The sequence below is a fragment of the Aspergillus caelatus genome (assembly GCF_009193585.1).
Source record: "Aspergillus caelatus strain CBS 763.97 unplaced genomic scaffold BDV27scaffold_142, whole genome shotgun sequence".
In the NCBI taxonomy this organism is placed as follows: domain Eukaryota; kingdom Fungi; phylum Ascomycota; class Eurotiomycetes; order Eurotiales; family Aspergillaceae; genus Aspergillus; species Aspergillus caelatus.
This window is the reverse complement of record NW_022475405.1, coordinates 1-18,861: the sequence shown is the minus strand read 5'-3', so window position 1 is coordinate 18,861 and position 18,861 is coordinate 1. Positions and strand designations below refer to the sequence as shown.

General features: G+C 48.0%; 6 protein-coding genes across 6 annotated transcripts; 3 read left to right on the top strand and 3 right to left on the bottom strand.

Annotated features, from left to right (window-relative positions):
• Nucleotides 1-4: 4 nt before the first annotated feature.
• Nucleotides 5-1,500, top strand: BDV27DRAFT_131504 (8-oxoguanine glycosylase OGG1; the record flags this gene model as incomplete). Its single annotated transcript, XM_032067640.1, has 3 exons — nucleotides 5-101; nucleotides 158-969; nucleotides 1,032-1,500. Coding segments are annotated over 3 exons (1,307 nt in total), but the record flags the coding sequence as incomplete, so codon positions are not given.
• Nucleotides 1,501-6,724: 5,224 nt separating this feature from the next.
• On the bottom strand, nucleotides 6,725-8,904 carry gprM. Its single transcript, XM_032067639.1, has 5 exons — nucleotides 8,564-8,904; nucleotides 8,391-8,486; nucleotides 8,172-8,326; nucleotides 7,983-8,121; nucleotides 6,725-7,930 (listed from the first exon to the last, which is right to left on the bottom strand). Exons 1-5 carry the CDS (start codon nucleotides 8,637-8,639, stop codon nucleotides 6,915-6,917), a joined length of 1,482 nt encoding a protein of 493 aa, XP_031925492.1. The 5' UTR covers nucleotides 8,640-8,904; the 3' UTR covers nucleotides 6,725-6,914.
• Nucleotides 8,905-12,476: 3,572 nt separating this feature from the next.
• On the bottom strand, nucleotides 12,477-12,824 carry BDV27DRAFT_146975 (uncharacterized protein; the record flags this gene model as incomplete). Its single annotated transcript, XM_032070670.1, has 2 exons — nucleotides 12,477-12,578; nucleotides 12,645-12,824. 2 exons carry the CDS (start codon nucleotides 12,822-12,824, stop codon nucleotides 12,477-12,479), a joined length of 282 nt encoding a protein of 93 aa, XP_031925491.1.
• Nucleotides 12,825-13,177: 353 nt separating this feature from the next.
• Nucleotides 13,178-14,018, top strand: BDV27DRAFT_18268 (uncharacterized protein). Its single transcript, XM_032075940.1, has 2 exons — nucleotides 13,178-13,189; nucleotides 13,268-14,018. The coding sequence occupies exon 2, from the start codon at nucleotides 13,444-13,446 to the stop codon at nucleotides 13,918-13,920; it is 477 nt and encodes a 158-aa protein (XP_031925490.1). The 5' UTR covers nucleotides 13,178-13,189; nucleotides 13,268-13,443; the 3' UTR covers nucleotides 13,921-14,018.
• A 422-nt stretch (nucleotides 14,019-14,440) lies between these two features.
• On the top strand, nucleotides 14,441-15,528 carry BDV27DRAFT_18238 (40S ribosomal protein uS15). The gene is made up of 4 exons (XM_032075938.1): nucleotides 14,441-14,636; nucleotides 14,690-14,803; nucleotides 14,863-14,895; nucleotides 15,077-15,528. The coding sequence occupies exons 1-4, from the start codon at nucleotides 14,549-14,551 to the stop codon at nucleotides 15,295-15,297; spliced, it is 456 nt and encodes a 151-aa protein (XP_031925489.1). The 5' UTR covers nucleotides 14,441-14,548; the 3' UTR covers nucleotides 15,298-15,528.
• On the bottom strand, nucleotides 15,496-18,861 carry BDV27DRAFT_18255 (fanconi-associated nuclease 1). Its single transcript, XM_032075939.1, has 3 exons — nucleotides 17,744-18,861; nucleotides 16,263-17,688; nucleotides 15,496-16,199 (listed from the first exon to the last, which is right to left on the bottom strand). Exons 1-3 carry the CDS (start codon nucleotides 18,250-18,252, stop codon nucleotides 15,690-15,692), a joined length of 2,445 nt encoding a protein of 814 aa, XP_031925488.1. The 5' UTR covers nucleotides 18,253-18,861; the 3' UTR covers nucleotides 15,496-15,689.

Here is an 18,861-nt window from a genome sequence, read left to right as displayed (position 1 = left end):
GTTATAATGACAGTCGGGGCGTTTTCAGAATGGCGCAGGCTACCAGTTAGTCTTAGCGAGCTATGCATCAACACGACGCTCCGTTGTGGGCAGTCATTCCGGTCAGCGCCGCCCCTTTTCCTCCTAACGTATCCCGCACATTGGCTAACTGATCTAGATGGCACAACGTACCTGACAGCGACGAATGGAGATGTGTTCTTCATGGTCGCCTCCTATCGCTGAAGCAGGACCCGACAGATCTATACTATAGAACCTACCTAACTCCGAAACCGACCAACTCACTCCCTCTCCCAACGCCACCTTCATCACATCCACCCTCTCGTGCCGAGTCGGACAAAGCTCTAGACCACCCCCAACCCGATAAAGATGACATCCTCCCTATCCTCACCCATTACTTCAATCTCGCTTCCAACCTCACATCCCTCTACTCCCATTGGTCCTCCAATGACCCCAACTTCAAGAAGAAAGCCCCTCAATTCACCGGAATCCGCATCCTTCGTCAAGACGCCTGGGAGGCTCTAGTCTCCTTCATCTGCAGCAGCAACAACAACATCGCGCGCATCTCCCAAATGGTCGAGAAGCTCTGCATCAATTATGGTCCCTTCATCGCCTCTATTGACGGCCGCGCGTACCATGATTTCCCACCACCCGAGGCCCTAACCGGCGATGATGTGGAGAGTCGACTGCGGAGTCTGGGGTTCGGATACCGTGCCAAATACATATACCAAACGGCAGTGATTGTCTCAACGCAGCGCAAGAAAGGCTGGTTAGACTCTTTGCGGAACCCTGAGTCACCCACTCTGGGGGTTGAGGCTGCGCCCGGCGGCGAGATGAGACCGGAAGGCCGAGAGGGGTATCGCGAGGCACATGAGAAGCTGCTCGAATTGCAGGGTGTAGGGCCCAAGGTTGCGGATTGTGTTTGTTTGATGGGGTTGGGCTGGGGGGAGTCTGTTCCTGTTGATACCCACGGTACTTTTCCCATCACTATGTCTTTTGTGAACGTTGTGGAATGCTAACTCATTACCAAACAGTTTGGCAAATAGCTCAGCGAGATTACAAGTTTGGTAAAGGTGCCCATAAATCGTTAACAAAGGCTACATATGACGCTGTGGGCAATCACTTTCGCAAACTTTGGGGACAGGAGGCTGGTTGGGCGCAAAGTGTTCTATTTACAGCTAATTTGAGAACATTCTCGGATCGGCTGGTTGCTTCGAAGAAGGAGGAAGTGGAAGTCAAGGTCAAGGACGAGTTGGATGAGAATCGCAAAGCTGAGGTTACTACGAAAGTCACTACTACTACAGCTGTAAGAGTGAAGAGGTCTGCAAGCGAAAGCAAGGTGAAGACCGAACCCAGCGATGAGAAGGGTGTGAAGGCCATTGTTGAGACGCAGACGACAAGACGGATGTCAAAGCGGCTTCGGAACCGCTAAACATTTCATTCGAGTTGTTTTATTCTTATAGAAGTATGAGAAAAGATTTACATATAGATGGCATAGAATGTACAAAGTATATGCACAGCTTTGATACACCCGAGTCCCATTCAACGCACTACTAGTAACCCCTACCGCGCCACAGTATTGTAGTGAACTGGTAGATGGATATATGAATAATCTCTTGAATCCGGGGCAGTTGACCAAACATGCCTAAGGTGCGTCTGTACGGGCTTACAAAGATTCGAAAAATCAACCCTATTCTTGTCTGGTGATGATGTTCAAAAGTCAGAATTGGCCCAAGCATGAGTATCATCGTCATAATATTCTTGACTTATACATAGCAACTACTACCCTAATTTTCGTGATATCAGGGAGTTTCGCCTATACGCTATGCCAAATCAGCTTTTGAACGTACGCAAAACTATTCTACAGACCGGACTCCAATATATAGGACAAGCCTCGTCACCTCAAAGCACAACAGACGCCAGTGAGACTATGCACGATAGCAGATTCGTCGATGAATAAAAAAAAAAAGAAAAGAAAAGAAAAGAAAAGAAAAAAGACTTCAAGGTAAACAGTCCAATGCGATATATACCCCGTCATCTGACCCATCAACGCCCTTAGTTCATGTCTCACACATATAGCCAGCATGCGCCTTCAGAGTATATCTCTTATATCATTCCACAGCATCGGTTATCAAGATGCAAATTTTTTTTTTTTATTATTCTCGGCATGTCACCAATGGAACGCAGACACCTTTGAATTTTTCACCTTCACGTCCCCAAAGCCATCGGAATTGTTCCCCATGCACGGTGCGTGGTAAAATATCAACTGAATCAATCTAGTTCGATATATCTGCTGTGGCTAGCCCAGTGTGAAACTATTATCAAAACATGTGCATCTTGTAGTGCATGTACGTCTGCAGAAAGACACAAGGAACCTCCATGGACAGGCCTGTTTGGTAAGTTTATACACCTTACAATCCTGGTAAAGATCCACGCCAATTAGAACCAGGGCTGGGAGATCGGTATCTGGGACGTATGGGATATAATCATGCCAATTCACTATAATCAGGATATCATATTGTAACTCCCATCTGCTGCTTACTTTGTGAAGGTGCTCGGTTTTTTTTTTTTTTTTTTTGAATTGCTAACTATCTTGAAGATACATGGCCCGGGTATCCTCACAGTCCTTGTGTTATTTCAAGTAGCAGTATGCTATGGGAGATGGAGAGTTGCCGATCTTCTGTAGATTCAGGAGATAGCTAGTCTTTATATAGATAATAAGAGCGTATTAGAGTAGCTTTTTAGTATATTTATAGAATTTCTCTATAGATAGTAGAATCTTATTCTAATACTAAATTATCATTAAGATTAGAGTTGATATTGGGTCAGATTCAGATCCAAAATCTAGAATCCACCACTGACCCGGCTCTGGGAATTGCGGGTTCGGGGCAGGTTTTCAGGGAACCTGATCAACTCTAATCTGGTATGATTTGTCAAATGACCAAGTAGGAAGAAATCGTCAATCATCCTGACTCAGGATCAGGGACTGCTCTTGTGTTTATGATGGAGCTATGTATAGAATCTTGTGGGTGACAATACGGGACGAAGTTGACAAGATATTATTTCCACGCAGCTAATTCGAAGAGCTATGCTCACTTAGGGACCAAAAGTCTTCTTTCGAGAAGCTTCCGTTTATGGGAGAATCCTCTTGCGAGGTATTGTCATGGCACGGCCCCGAGAAGAGCACGGGCGACATAGCAGGCCACACATTATATGAGCTAGCTCTTTGTGCTACGTTCATCCTGATGTACTCATTCGAAGTCTAGCACAGTTTTGAGGTAGCCCCAGAGGCAGCCAACGTAGCTGACAGGCGGTTCCTGGGTACGTAGCTGATGCTGGCCCCCATAACAACTGATTTTATTGGCTTAAACTGCTAGTAACCCTTGCCACAGGGCCGTGGGGACTCTCGCGAGGGTAGTTCTGATATCTAGTTGTACATTGGACTTTGGCATTCTGAGAGACCGACAATTATTCACATTCCAGTTCCCATATCAAAGTTGTCTAGCATCTCGTATTCCAGCCTTTGTATCTAATATCCCGCGCTATAGAGTAAGACACTGCTGGACAAATAACAGAGGAAAATGGAGAGGAGAGTAATATAGACTTGATAATAAATTAGAACGTAGTGTTTGTGTTGACGAATTAACGAATGGACAATACAGGCAAGGGATAGACTTATGGCGGTATAGGTCAGAAGTACCACAGTGCAAACTGCACATTCGTACGAATATTAGCCCTTCGAATAGAATTATTCGTAAAGACTCACAGATTACGAATATAAATGCGAGTATCTCAAAGTCCTACGGATTTATATTCGTGTCAAACCCTACTTCCTACGGTGCCGAGGATGTCCGAGGCGCATGGATCTCCGATCTATATCTCTTACTTTTATATACATTCAAACCTATATCCAAAAGCGGTGAAGACAGAAGGCATGTCATTTGCATCGAATGTCGGTCCAGTAAGGGGCGAATCCTAGGTCACGATATGTTGCTTTGGGTCTCCTCCAGAGCTCATGTTCGCGCAAGTATACTCCGCGCATATAGCAGAAACGCCAAGTGTCTTGTTTCCTTTACATTAATGACTTCTCAACTTACCAAAACAGCCGGAAATAGTGTATTCAACTTCTCCCTCTAATCACCTTTTGGAGAGAAAACATCAAATTCTCCTCCTTCATCTACATTCCTATTGTCGGAATGGTTTCCGGTGGTGCATTCTCGGCATGCAAGAGGGCCAGTTCAGCATGTATTATTACATATATTGACGGGGAAATCTAGGAGATTCTATACACCCGTCTACACTCTAAGTTAATGTTGATATAATTGTCTTGTGTGATAACATCAAGCGTCGAACAATAGACGGTTCGAAGAATCCTCCAAACCTCCCACGATAGAAAGTAGCTGAGAAGAGAGATTTCTTGTCTGGGGGGTTGATATACTCCCACAGAAAAGCAGAGTCACACCGTGAATATGTCCCTAACAGCTAAATACATAGTTCCCTTCATCAACACGTCAGCCGAATCCATGAGAGAGTGGAACCTCATTCTGGTAGCCCTGTTTGTTTAACCGATTTGCTTAACCGAAAATGTCACACTCGGCAACGTCCGAGGTACAACCAGTCTAGGCACACAAGTCAAGATATTTGAACACAACCAAACTCTCACCTGCAGTAGTGCGAGTAGATGTTCATGCAAGTTTTGCAGAGTACCGAATCCCCGAAGTTCCCGCGGTGCTATATCGGGTAGCAGTAGCGAGATTCTTTGTTAACGAGCCACGATACATCGAGTGCTATGACCCATGGTAGCTCATTGGAGAGCTTCGGAGGTCAAAGCTTGACAGGAGCTCAATGGCAACGCCGGTACCTGATCATGCAAGTGCACCGTGGCTCGGCAAGCATATACCGATTCACCGCAGCAAAGACCGAAGCATCGAGATATCCTGCAGATAACACCTAGTTCTTTGTCCTCGACGCCTCGGAAACCCAATTTTATATCCAGGGTTTTGCTTCCTCTGTCATGTTTCAGTAAGGGAGTGTCAACAAAAACCTAATATGAACCACCCCCAGAACAAGAAATGCCAGCCTTAGGGCCAGGTCAAGTGACCACTCACGTCCTTATCAAACCCTATCCCCAGGGTATAATATAATATAAGTACAGTATTCGCCACCAATACCAACACCAATTAAGTACAAGCACAAAGAACGTCATGCTTTGTAATGATTCAGTTGGCAATCGCCGATCGAGTGGAAATTAATCAACGTGCGACATGTGAACGTGGTCCACTTTGAACCCTCGGCCCAAGCTCATATTCTCGTTTTCTGTCTAAACTAGGGACGAACCTTAAGTGACATTGCGGAAGGCAGACCCGTCGCCTTCACCAACCGGACCAGATACGCGAGATATCTAACTTCGAGCTTTGTAACGTTGGGCCAAGGTCAACGAGGTCTTGGTACACGGTCGAGACGTTGGGCACTGTCCATGGTATACGGAGTACGGAGTACTGTATGTATGTATGTATGTACGTACATACCTAGACGGAAGACGTGTTATCCGATTCCCGGAATGTCTAAAATCTTACTTCCATCTGTGTAGTATCTAGTATGTACATACATACCTAACAGTGATATAGTTCATTAGTGAGTGAGTACTCACTCACTTTCATTGAATCTCAACCACAATACCACCAACCACCCATATCGATAATCAATCAATAATTAATAACACCCCCGACTAAGATCCAAAGATCTCTCGCTATCCCCCGCAAAAAAAAACCCACATAACCCCGGACCGATCATGCCACAGATCCGATCATACCACGTCGTCCCAAGTTCCCAATACTCATCTCCACTTCTTACCTCCACTACTGTACACTACGGCATCAATGCACGACCCAGTTCGCTTACCCCACGGGGCAGCGTCGTAATCATGATCTAAAAGCAACCGTAACGAGAGGAAAAAGTGGACAAAAAAAGTCACATCCGAACTCCACCGGTCCCTCCCCAACGACTACGCAAAAAAGAAAAACCCACCACCCCATCCCCGGAAGTAGATCCTAGCTGAAAGTAGTAAACAACGGCAATTGGAATTTGGAAGCCAACCGTCGATCCACGTCGGGGACCTCGGGGGAACCATGAATGACAGGACAATCACCACCGTTCTAGAAGAAACTAAGCCATGGTGCGGACGTTCGTCGGTAAAACGTGGAGAGTTAGGGTAGTCGATTTCACATGTGAAGGTTCTGGGGTCCGCGGTTGGTGGATTATTCAGGAGGTCTGATTGGTGAAGTTGTTCCGGCGGGAGGATTTTGGGGGGAGATTTGGGTTAATGCGTGGTATAGTCTAGGTTTAATCTTTTCAATTTTTTTGATATTATTTTATTTTAATTTTTTTTTAAAAAAAAAAAAAATTTAAACCTAACTAATATTGAAGAAATAACTTTTTGCGTTTGGCTTAGGTTGGGAGATGTTGTGTAGGAGAGAGGGTTTAGGAAGGTCAGAGGACGGGTGTGACTCCGGAACCCTTAGTGAGGGTCCCGTATCGGACTACTGTGTACGTATCTACACTAGTCAGTTAGTTGGACCAGCCTTCAATTATGGTTCTAAGCTACCGAAATGCGGGGGGAGGGAAGGGTTTCATCGGGTCCGGACTTCCGCCTCTTTGTTCTGATCATGTCTTTGTTGGGGTTTCTGCAGTCATTTTGGGTTTGGTACGTTCCAAGGAATGAAGGTTAACGGTGAACCGGATTTTGGTCTCTTCCATTATCATTCGAGATGATTGAAAACTAATATAGAACATGAAATAGCTATGCAACACAGAAACAGATAGGGTATAGGATCATACATCATACAATCAATGTACAGGACTTTTCGTTGATTAAAACGAAGTAAAAAGGGAAGAAAAAGAAAAAGAAATCGGTGAAATCACTTGGACAAAGTATGCTGATGATTCGACTGAGCAAACGTGGACTGGGGATCCCAATCGCGTCCTTGTGATGCACTAGGTGGCCGAGGCGATGAGAAACTCATCGACGGCCGCACGTACCGCGCTTCTCGTCCGTAGTGACCCCCCTCCGGGCTCTTGGTCCGCGCAGGGCTGGGGGACCGTACGATTGGTTCTGGCGATTTGCAGGATGCGAGTGCGGAGCTCTCCAGCATCTCGTACGTCCGTGTGTCCGGGGTTTTAGCACGAGCATCTGCAGAGACAAACTCGTGGTTTCGCCCAAACTTGGTCTTGAAGAACTCGGCCCAGCCGAGGAACATCCCCGGGCGTGCGAACAGAATAAAGTTCCAGAACCCAACCAGAGACAGGAGAATCAGTAGGGCCAGGATCGTCGCCTCATTCGGGCCAATGGCGTGGGCCAGACTTTGACATTTCTTGACGTCACCCTTCGAGGAAACCAGGCAAAGAAGCCAGGGCTGGGCTCGTTCCAGGTTCTCGGGCGTCAGGCTCGTCTTGTTGTTGACTTGGATGAAAATCACTGCGAAGAAGATGACGTTGCCGATGATGATCAGAACCAAGGCGACCCCTCTCCATTGTAACTGCAGGACTCGTCGAATGCGACGGTATGCCTGCCGCGCAGTGACGGTACGGACACTGGATGTATATGACGGCAGGTGGGAGCTGTTGGTGCTGGAGTCGGTAGTGTCAAAGATGGATTTCACGTAGACGTGGATACAGTAAGCCATCGTAGCGAGCTGTAGAATCAGAGAAGCCCCAGCGAAAGCCATGACCGGCGCCCAGTAATCCTTGGTTCCATACTTGATGTTGATATGGCACACGTCGCCAAAGCGGAAGGATACCCCGGTCAAAATGAGCATGACCGTTATGCCGATACCAGGGATAGCCCAGCCGCAGATTAAAGCCCCCCACATGAACTTCTTGCCGAGGATCACCTCCCAGCAGACCTGGAGATGAAATGCAAGGGTACGGATAAAGCCTGTGACGGTTAGCCAGTTGAAACCCGAATTGGTTAGCTTTGCACCACGTACTCCACGTTACGACCGCCCAGCCCCCAAACAGGAGCAAAGTACCGGACCATGCGCAGGATAAGTTCGAATGCATATCATTTGGTGTAATTTCGTTGTAGCACTGGTCGGGTTTGGCACCAAGAGGAATAATAAACGCAAGCTAAAAGGTCAGCACATCCCACCACTCTTGGGGCATCTCATACTACATACCTCCATAAAGCAAATTCCCAACGTAAAGCAGATGCTCAGGTAATGCCGATGCGTCCATTTTGCCGGAAGAACCGCATAAGAAACAAGGAGGAAAATGCAGAGAGGCAAGATTGCCACACTCAGCCAACTCGCAGCTTGCGCCTTTGTAGTGATGTCTACCGAGAGTCGATCGCGTTAGAAAAAGTGTGGAACGCGCTGCGAACCGGGACCTCTACTTACCCTCCCCGTACATCCAGTCTGCCAATGGACAAGGAATACAACAGGAAATAGTCCCGTCTTCTGACGGGAGCTTCGCACAATACCGTCCTGAGGTAACTGTTGAGTCACAGATTAGTCCTCTCCAGCCCACGACCGGTCAACAACCAATGATATAAGAGGCGACAGGAACATACATCCACCGGTGGACGGGAAGAAAGACTCTTGGAGGAAAGGCTCCGGGCAGAGCCCGTGCAATGTTTGATTCGTCATGTTGTGGGATTCTATTATATATCTTTGTTGGGTGGTGTATGCGACAGATCGCGGGTGGAGGTCATATCCTTGCAAAACGGCGAGAACCAGGCACTCGAGAATGCGACGCAGAAGAGATCCTCGAGTGTGATACCCCACAGAGAGGCTCACAGTCGCGCAACGACTGCAATTGACAGGAAATGTGGACTATGTCTTACGATAGTGGTAAGTGTCGTGGTTGGGGTGAGAAGGTGAGGGAAGCCAGAACATTGAAGAGGGGGGCGATAGTCAGATATAGTTAGAAATAGTGATGAGCCATCTTAGTGCCTCCCCAGTTCTGGCAAAGGTCCCAATCGCTTGAGGGGGAGACAGTTCCAGTGGACTGACTGGGGGGGGTCCGTTCACCAGAGGCACCAATACCCCGTCGGCATCTACGGCTTTGATTGGGCACAGACATCGTTGAAAGAGTGACTGGAACGAAGCTCGAGGATGAGCTTGGCACCAGGGGGATGTAAGGGTGGAGAATGCGTAGGAGGATCCCAGACAAGCCCAAATTTCCAAAGATTGTACGTCTGTCCGACGGGGATTCCAATCGGCAGGAGAGATGGCTCATTCACTACTAGAATAGTGGAGAATACGGACTAAAGGCGTAGGTGAACAAAAAACGGTATGCAGAGCGGGGAGAGAGAGAGTTGAACGGCTTGGCGTATTGGTTAATTTACTCACACGAGGGCCCCGTATTGTAATCTAGTCTCGATGGGGAAATTTTACAGATGACCTTAAATGTCACTGATTGGGAGGTGAAGTACCGGGGACCTCCACTTGGTGATGAAGGTCCGTTCTCTCTTCAATCTTGCTCAATCGTAAGTAATTATAGAAGTCAAAAGCCCTAAATCAGTTTGTGTCAGGTTCTGGCTAACCATGGTTGAAGTCTTCCAGACAGGAAAGGACTCCGCCAACATGATACATGCCCTAAAGATGAGGATGATAAAGATACAACTTGTTTTTCCCTCTTTTCCGGGAGGAATCAATTCCCTACAGATTTTTAGTTCTCACTCTTTTGCTTAGTAGCCACCTTGCATTTGTTCCATGCACCGTATCCAACATTACGAGGAAGAATTCTCTGCTGTTAGGGCTGCCTAGAGAGCACTAGGAGCTGCCAAGTATTAGTCTGTAACACCTTTACATGGACTCAGGTGACAAGGTTGTGCGTGGCCAATTGACAAGAATGTTATTTTTCCTTTTCTTTTTTTTTCTCTCTTTCTTTTAACCAAATTTTTATAGTTTATTCCATGTTGCATATTGTTCCTGCAGCATACTCTCACTCCAACTAAAAGGAGACCAATACTGAAGGTACTCCGTACAAACCCACGAACTAGGTTTTAGGGAAAGAAACCTTGGGACACGGCAAATGGGACCTTCAAGTACCGTGGGCCGCGGCGAGACGGTAAGTTATTTTAGTTTTACTAGTAGTAGTCCTAGGTCTACTCGGATCGAGCTAATAGTTATAACTTATCAGAGTCTAAGTAAGTTGAAGTGACTATAACGGTATAACCATAACTTCCAGACCCAAAGCGACCATTTTCACCCTGCATCAACCGCAGTTTACCCTGACCACCGATAAACTTTGACCTCACCCACTAAGCCCAAACCAGTTGCAACTAACCTGGACTAACGACGCATCTCGCTCCAAAACTTTTCCATTTTTATTTATTTTTTTTATTTAATTTTATTAATTTTTATTGAATATTTTAGAATTTTTATAACTTTGGTTTCCACTTTCCACGCATCGGAGTGAGGGGGCTGATCCCTCCAAATTGAGTTCGACGGACTCCCTCGCAAACGCAGCCATCGTCTTCTTCTTCCCTCCTCCCGTGGCAGCCTTACCCCTGGTACCTGCACAATGCATGAATGGCTGCGGTGGGACGAACTTCGGTCTAGTAGGATCCAGGTATTATAAGCACTATTCTTTTGTTCTCCCATGTAGAGAAATGTAACATTAGTCTTTTTTCCGTATTACTCTTCATATTTTCAGGTCTATTTGATTGGGGAGGGGGTTTTTTTTTAAAAAAAATCTTCGAATCTTGAGTCACATAGGGTAACTAGTAGTACATACCTAGTAGTAACAATATTCAGATCAAAGTGGTTGGATCTGGAGTCACGGTGTAAACTATAGTGCAATTTAATCTAGGATACCAGGACAATTCAATCATTCTACTCAGCCTCCGCTGACGTAGGGGGAAAAAAAGAATACTACCTCACTGGACAACCCACGTACTGTGTTTTCTTGGTCAATACGGCGTATTTATCCGTCCAATGGGTTTCTGACATTTCTTTAGGTGGTATTCCAGTCACGTTGTTGTAGAGCCTCATATTATTCTGTAAAGAGCATCGGTTGTCCACGGTACAACTCCGGAGTACGCACGTATCCAGAGATTCAAAACTCCCGAACCTTGGAGCAATACTACTCCGTATTCAACTATTCGCATCTACCTAACCGTTCCCACCTGCCATTCTAGGAAGGCTCTCGTCCCAACATGGATCGACGAGGTGGAAACCTACACCACGGCTGACAGAGCGATCGTCACGGAGATGATGTGTGGCCGCGGCAATTGGCTTTTCGCTTACTCCCTTTTGGACCTTTCCGCGACGGGTTTTCGTTGCGATGCGGCATCGTCAATGGGTACTCATCAAGGTTCTGCCTTGGCTTTAGACCGCGACGACGATCGGTCTCAATAGTGTATGGATAACCGGATGTCAAGATGCAACAATCCTCAGGTATGATCGGTAATAGTAAGCATGCCGAGCCCATAGTTGATTCCTTTACCTATTAGTTTCAGCGATCAAGCTCCTCACTAACAGGACCGCTCCTGATTTAGGATTGACAGGTTGTACTGTTGGTACTAATGAGTCGATCAGCCTCGTAGCTCTTTTCTCTATGTGGCACGGGGAGTATCCGTACCATGAACCAGATCGGGGTGGGTTTCCTGGGATGCTATAATTACCCCCTTTGCGTCATGGATGGAAGCATCCACTTTTTTATGGTTTTGAGTTGACGGTGGTCGACCTTGACGACCATTGTTGCAAAATCCATCTATATTGCCGGTTATTATAACTCCCGCCCGCACAAAGTTTGACTATTGGCGTGGAACTTTCCATAGAAGAATCCACGGAGTTACTCCTTATTCCCTATTCTTTCCTAACCTCCATGTCACTTAACTGTTTCTAGTAAGTTGGAAGCAAGGGATGAGACACCGGCTCTGCACCGAAGATTCCTCGTCATCTTCCACAATTTTGACATCTCAGTCAGAGGAATTTGGAATTCAACTTCGCTGGGGATCTCATTACTCACCGACTTAGTTTGCAGGCCACGACGCGCTTTGTCATTACGCTGCAAATGAAAGTCGTGCGCCACAGACGGATGGCTTGTTAATTACACCTAAGCGACATTCCAGTTGGAGAATTTAACCTTTCAGCTCATTGACCAGATCGAACGGTATAGAGATGGTAGTAACGTGACGGGTATCTTAAATGTACAACATCGAACGAGGTCAGATGGCAGAGGATTACAGAGCGGTAGAGCTTGGAGATCGAGATCAGAAACAAATCAAAGTGAAGGAATCCCCAGATAAGAATCCTACGGGGGATGGAAAGTCGAATCAACGGCTGTCAAGTAATGTAACTCTGGATCCGGGAAACACCTGACTCGAGGCGATATATAATTATAATTATACAGTACCATCGTTTGATGTACCTATCGTTCGTCTTACCACCATGCAACTCTGTACCTGCCGGACCAAATCCTATTCAGTCTTGGCCCAGATTAAACGAGATCAATACCCGAGCACTGTACCACCATCAATTCCCCAAGAAAATTGGATTCCGCAAATCCGCGCCATCATTCGCGACTAGGGTAGGCAACTGTTGGGGGGCATCGGGGAATCGCCGGAAGTTCCAGACCTCTCAAAAAGGCCATTCGCCTACGCCCATTCAACCGTACTACCGATCATAACAAATTTCCATCACAGTGCCGCCCGGCCGATCATTTGTATGGCCAGTTGTGAGGCGAGCCCAGCCGCGAAGGTGCCCAATGGGGGCTCGCTGCACGGTGGTGAGAGTGATCGTGGCAAGGGCACGGCCACCCTCGTGATCGCCATAGGTCCGTCGCCAATCCAACTGATCACAGCGGGAGCTGCCAGTAACCATACTCTATCTACCTCTGTTTCTTTCACGGATTCCCAACTGGCCCATCCCCCGTCTGTGCTACATCCGGTATACAGAGTAGATTCACTTGATTTGATCCTATCCTGGCGCTGATGTTGCTCGAGCTTTCTACGCCTGACCAAATCACAGCTGGGTCTGGCCCACATGGCTCAGCTCCTGTCTACCAAGCGCTGATCGGTATCTTGTCAAAGCTCTTATTTGACGGGCACAGCGTGAAATGTTATACGGTTTTGGACTCATTTGCGACGACGACTTTGCCCGTCTATCAGCTCTGGACCAGCCTCGTGATTTGAGATCACGTCACAGAGATAGGCACCGCGGGCATGACAATGAGGGGTCCTCGCCCGGTCAGCCTCCAGACCTGAGGATGTCTTAGAAGATGAGATTTTAGTGACGGTGGATCTCCACAAGTTTACGCAGAGCAGACATTCCCCATCTCAATACATTCATCTCTCGACTAATCACCCAGACTGTTCGCATAGCTCTTATCAGCACAGGCAGCCAACTTCACACGGGCTAAACGGCGCAGTTGAACCCACTCTCCTGCAGCCTCGCAGTGGAATGACACAATGCAATTGTCTAAAAATGCCGCACGCAGTGGATGATGTTATTTCCTCTCAACTCCCCCACAAGGACGGTTTCCCACGTTCCGCGACGAGTCGGATGCGGATTTGACGTGCATATTCATTCCATTGTAGGCTATTCCAGTGGATCTGCGAGAGAATTTTTCAACAGCGGTGTGATGTTCCTGCATCGGTGGTCGATCGCTAACACGCGATTTTGTCATTCCTTATATAACGGAGGGGCAACTAGAGATGGAGCGATACGTGCGACTTCCACCGGCCTTTCGACAAGGCACTTCAGTGTAGCCTTGCGCTGTGCCTCCCTACAAAGCTCATCATGGTTGTTCTTCCAGAGCGAGGGGCAATCGTATAGGGACTGGGCAACACGCCCTCGCTTTGGGAAGCTACAAAGTACAGCCCAGAAAGTGATTACCACCAGGAGCATGTCTCACGACTCAGCTGGAAAATCGCAAACTACGGATTCAAGACACGGAAAACGACATAGACAACAGTAACCAAAGAGTGAGAAGTTCCTTTATTGAATTCTATATCACCTATTAACCACATCTCTCCAATATAATGCGAGGCTGAAAGTTTCTAAACATCCACGAGTCAGCAATTGCTTGAATAAACCACAGATAAACACGTAGATTGATAACAGCTTTTTTCAGAAGTCCATTCCATTCATTGAGCAGGTTACGAGAACCTGCCCTAAAATAAGAGGTACCAGAAAAAATAAAAAGGTTGTGTTTCATCATATAAAGCTGTATAACCAGAGGGACATGGGAACACCAACCTTAAGAATATAAGCTGAACAGTGAAACTGTTCGTGAAAGGGCCGGAAATTGGAGTCGCAAAGAGCACCATTAAGCTCTGAGTCGCAAACTCGGCGAAAAGCAGGTGAGGAAAGAAATCAAGCGGCAGCATCAGCAAAGAAAAAAAAGGATGCCAGATGAGCCTTAATTTAAGCGAGGCGTACCCGCACCACGTGACCCCACAAACCCACCACGAGTGCACACCGCCTTCAGCCCTCCGTTTCAATCTTCTTCTACACGATCTTCGACTTGGAAGAAATTTCACTCTATCCCGCGCAGCTCAACACCGTCGTCGACAACTAATCCGACAAAACCACCTTCATTCAAAATGGGTCGTCTTCACTCCAAGGGAAAGGGCATTGCCTCCTCCGCTCTGCCTTACTCTCGCTCTGCTCCCTCCTGGCTCAAGACCACCCGTGAGTACCGTCGTCGCAGAGGAGAAATGCGCATGATACTGACCCCATTCCAGCTGAGCAGGTTGTCGACCAGATCTGCAAGCTCGCCAAGAAGGGTGCTACCCCCTCCCAGATTGGTGTTGTCCTCCGTGACTCCCACGGTGTTGCCCAGGTCAAGCACGTCACCGGTATGTTCAGACTCCTCAAGGTTGATGTCAAGAAGCAATGTCTAACAGTTGACGAATAGGTAACAAGATCCTCCGTATCTTGAAGTCCAGCGGTACGCCAATCCCCCTCCCTCACACCCCCAGATGAGAAGGAAATGGTCGAACGCGAGTCGAGAGCAGGCTGCCCCTCAGGGAAAGTCTGCGCCTTGACCCGTTCCCAGATCCCTCATCATATAAAACAAAATTATGCCTCTGCTTGGTCAAAACAAGGCTGACAGAGTGATTTTTTTTCAGGCCTCGCCCCCGAGCTCCCCGAGGATCTGTACCACCTCATCAAGAAGGCTGTTGCCGTCCGCAAGCACCTTGAGCGCAACCGCAAGGACAAGGACTCCAAGTTCCGTCTCATTCTCATCGAGTCCCGTATCCACCGTCTGTCTCGTTACTACAAGTCCGTCGGTGTCCTGCCCCCCACCTGGCGTTACGAGTCCGCTACCGCCTCCACCCTCGTTGCTTAAGTGATTTTTACTCACTTAGGTTGGGTGTTGGTGTGTTGGCACGGATAGGTCTTTTCGAATCGGTCCCTTACCCTGAGAATGGGTGGGTTTTAAGTCATCTAGTGTATGTTTTGCAGGCATTAGATGGTGATGGATTATATCTGTCGTCGACAAACAAAACAAAATTTCATGACCAAATCTGTTCTGTTTCGGTAGATGTTGTAGATGTGCTCGTGATGCTTTTGTCGTATGTTGTATATTGACTTTGTATGTTGAGATATATCATGCCCACAGGCTGTACTATATATATCTGGTCTCCATGAGTCGCCCGCCAGATACCCTAGTCTACTCCATATGTATGGGTATATCAACATCTACAACGCACCCCCAATGATATCTATACCAGTAGACAACTATCTATACCTCACCTCCCTAGCAACCGCATTACAAAGCTCAACCTTCACCCCAGCACCCCCAAGAACATGAATCCACAATCGCTGAGTATCACTCAACCGATCATTCTCACTCTTCACCTCAACAAACATCACCTCCCGACTCTCCACCCGCCACAGAAACAGATCCGGAATCCCACCCCCTCGCTGCTGATACTCCTGCGCCAGCACCTTGCAAATAGCCGCGAGGGCCTCGCCACGGAAACACCGTACGATATCAACGAGGTCATCCAGCTCAAAGGACCAATCGATTCCAATAGCGCAGGGCTGGCGAGGTGCTTCACGAGCGTGAACAGCGCGGAGGATACGCTCTGATTCGCCGTTTGTGATCTCTACCAGACGATGGTTGATCTCCGAGGCGCGAGTAGCGTAGAAGGAGTCCGTATGGAGATCTAAGGGACAGGTCTGGAAAGGCGTCTGAAAGACATTCGGGGCGTAGGTGAAGAGGATGTCGTAGAAGAGATACCCGAACTGGGTCATAAATCAGGATCAACCATTACTTCGTTTCGAACGGTAAAAGATAACTAAACTCACCAGCGTCCGAACAATCCCTCCCTCAGAATGATATCCCTTCCACCCCTGGTCCCGATACCAACTCAAACACATACTCTCCACACGACACTCCCCGCCATCCCGCTCATCAACCCAGACAGTCGGTCTCCCCCGTTTCGACGTATCCTCCTGCGCAGGCGAATCCTCGCGCTCAATACGAATACCCTCGACCGTGCGTTCCTCCGGTTTAGCCAACATGACATGACTAAAATCATGTTGCTCGCGTTTAACCACCTTAAGCGCCCTCTCAAGCTTCATAATCCGCTTCTGCAAATCATAATGGTAAATCAAATGGCAGTCCGGATCCTGGAGTCCCTCCTCGCACGTCTGCAACGCAATTCGTCGCCAGTGTTTCCGTTGCGCGTCCTCGCTGCGTCCTTCCCATGACATCAGATTCCACATATAGTGTTCCTCCAGGAGTGCTTTCCGTTGATACCACGACCCCCGCCGCGCAGCATGAAACAGTCGCTGGCCCAGTAACTCAGACAGAAGTCGGTGCTCCTCTTTATACTCCTTGAACCTGCCTAGCGGATAAAGTCCCTTGTGGATAATCCGCGTGTAGACCCACGCGGGCGAGAAGCGTCGCAGATACGCTCCCTCTCCGCACTCATAAACACTGTCTTCCTTTTGCTGCTCCTGCTCGCAGAGCTTCTTCCATCGGGGATACACCTTGTAGGCATAATCCCGGACCTGGGTTAGTAATTGCACCGTCGGCGTGCCACTAAATTCAAGAATATTGTCCATGTCAAACTGCGTCCGCAGCGCAGACTCAAATTCCAAGAGAAAAGCCCGGGAGGGGAAAATCGAACTCGATCGACAAACGACATAATCCGGGAAATTCCTGCGTGATATCTTCGCCAGGATGATAGTGGTGAGGGATTTCTCCGTCCATTCAGTCGAGCGGTAGAAGACGAGGTGGACGCGCTCGAACAGTTCCCGGGGCACCGCGGCGAGACGGATACAGTCGCCTGTGTAGTCGAGGATCTTCTGGATGAAGTGGCTGTCGCGATTGGCGGTGGCTTTGTTGGTGCTGGCCCAGTCGAGGCCGGTTTGTTGTTGGCTGGCGCGGTGCAGAGCGGTTAGGAGGTCCTTTTTGCTTTTGCCTTGGACTTTGGCGTCTTTGGCGAGGATTTTGAGCTCGTCTAACAGGAGGAGGGAGCTGGCTTCTTCTAGGGTGGTGATTTGGTCTATTTGGTCGGCGAAGTGGAATTGGGTGCTTAGTTTGGGGGTGTCGGGGTGGTGGTCTGTGTCGATGGGGGGTTCGGTTACTGGGGGTGGGATGATGGGGAGGGTACGGCTACGTTGGAGGTCATTTACGACACTTGTGAGGTCTGAGATGTCGGAGTAGTATCCTAGTCGGTTGATCCGATGCCAGGCTGAGGTCTTTCGGAGAAAGAGCCGTACGTATCTGTTACGGTTAGTAGATGGCTAGGAGGTTCAGTCGGTGGTTGGAATGAACATACAGATACTGTGATTCATATGAGAGCTCCTTCCACTGTTTGAAGACCTCCATCTCGGCCTCGTCGAATAGATGCGCCTCCTCATCTAGCACAGTTTCCAGCGCTAGATTGAACGCATCCACGTAGATGGAGCTTTTCCCCTTCCGCCACTTACCATCCTGCAACCGCTCCCGTAGTCCTGGTTCCTCCTCATGATCTGAAACAGTATGAGAGGCCTCGTATTCCTCGATTGCATGGCTATCAGTATCGACAGCGGGGAGCGAAGACTCGAGTTCAGTCTGGCTTGCAGGAAAGGGAAGGTCATCATCTCCCTCCGGCTCCTGGCCTAGACACGGTGTACGCGCAGTATCCGATACATCTGGATTAACCACAGATGTCTTCGGTATCTCTAGCCCATCTTTCCGGCCCGTAACAGCATCGCTCAGACTAGTAGTGTCGTCCGTATCATCCGCCGTAGTTTTTCTGCGCTTGACCGACGGCCGCAGGGTGTCCCAATAGTCCAACAAGGACATTCTGCCAGGGCGTACTTATCAGCATGAGAGTCACCAGAGAAAAAAAGAACCCCTCCAAGAAACCCGTTATCTACCATCCAACGACAATATACAAAAGCAAGACGCGCGCAATCACGACCCAGGACACGAGATCACCTGACCTTAATTGAAAACCCCATCAGTTTGACATGTTTGCAACCTCATCCAATGAGCATGCAACACAAGCAATAAGCAATAAGCAATACAACCCAGAATCAAACAAACCAACACCCCCCTCAATGTGACAACCTGAAGCCCTACCCACTCCTATAAAGAAAAGACACATAGAATCCTAGATCCCGCACACCCACAACGCAAGTTTCAATATGGATCAAACGATGACCGATGTCCCAGTGAGTAAAAGCCCAAACCAATCCATGTTCAACGCACCTACCAGGCCCAATCCCCACAGTGGAGAGAGAGCTCCCGCCACAAGGTTGATTTTGTTTTAAATGTCGAAAGGAAAAAAAGCTCCATAAATACTCTTTTCTTCACTTCATTCTTGTTTTTTTGCCTCTGTCATTCTATAATTGCCCTACAGTTTCCTTTTTTTTCTCCATTGCCGAAAGTTGATAGTTGATCCAATTGATC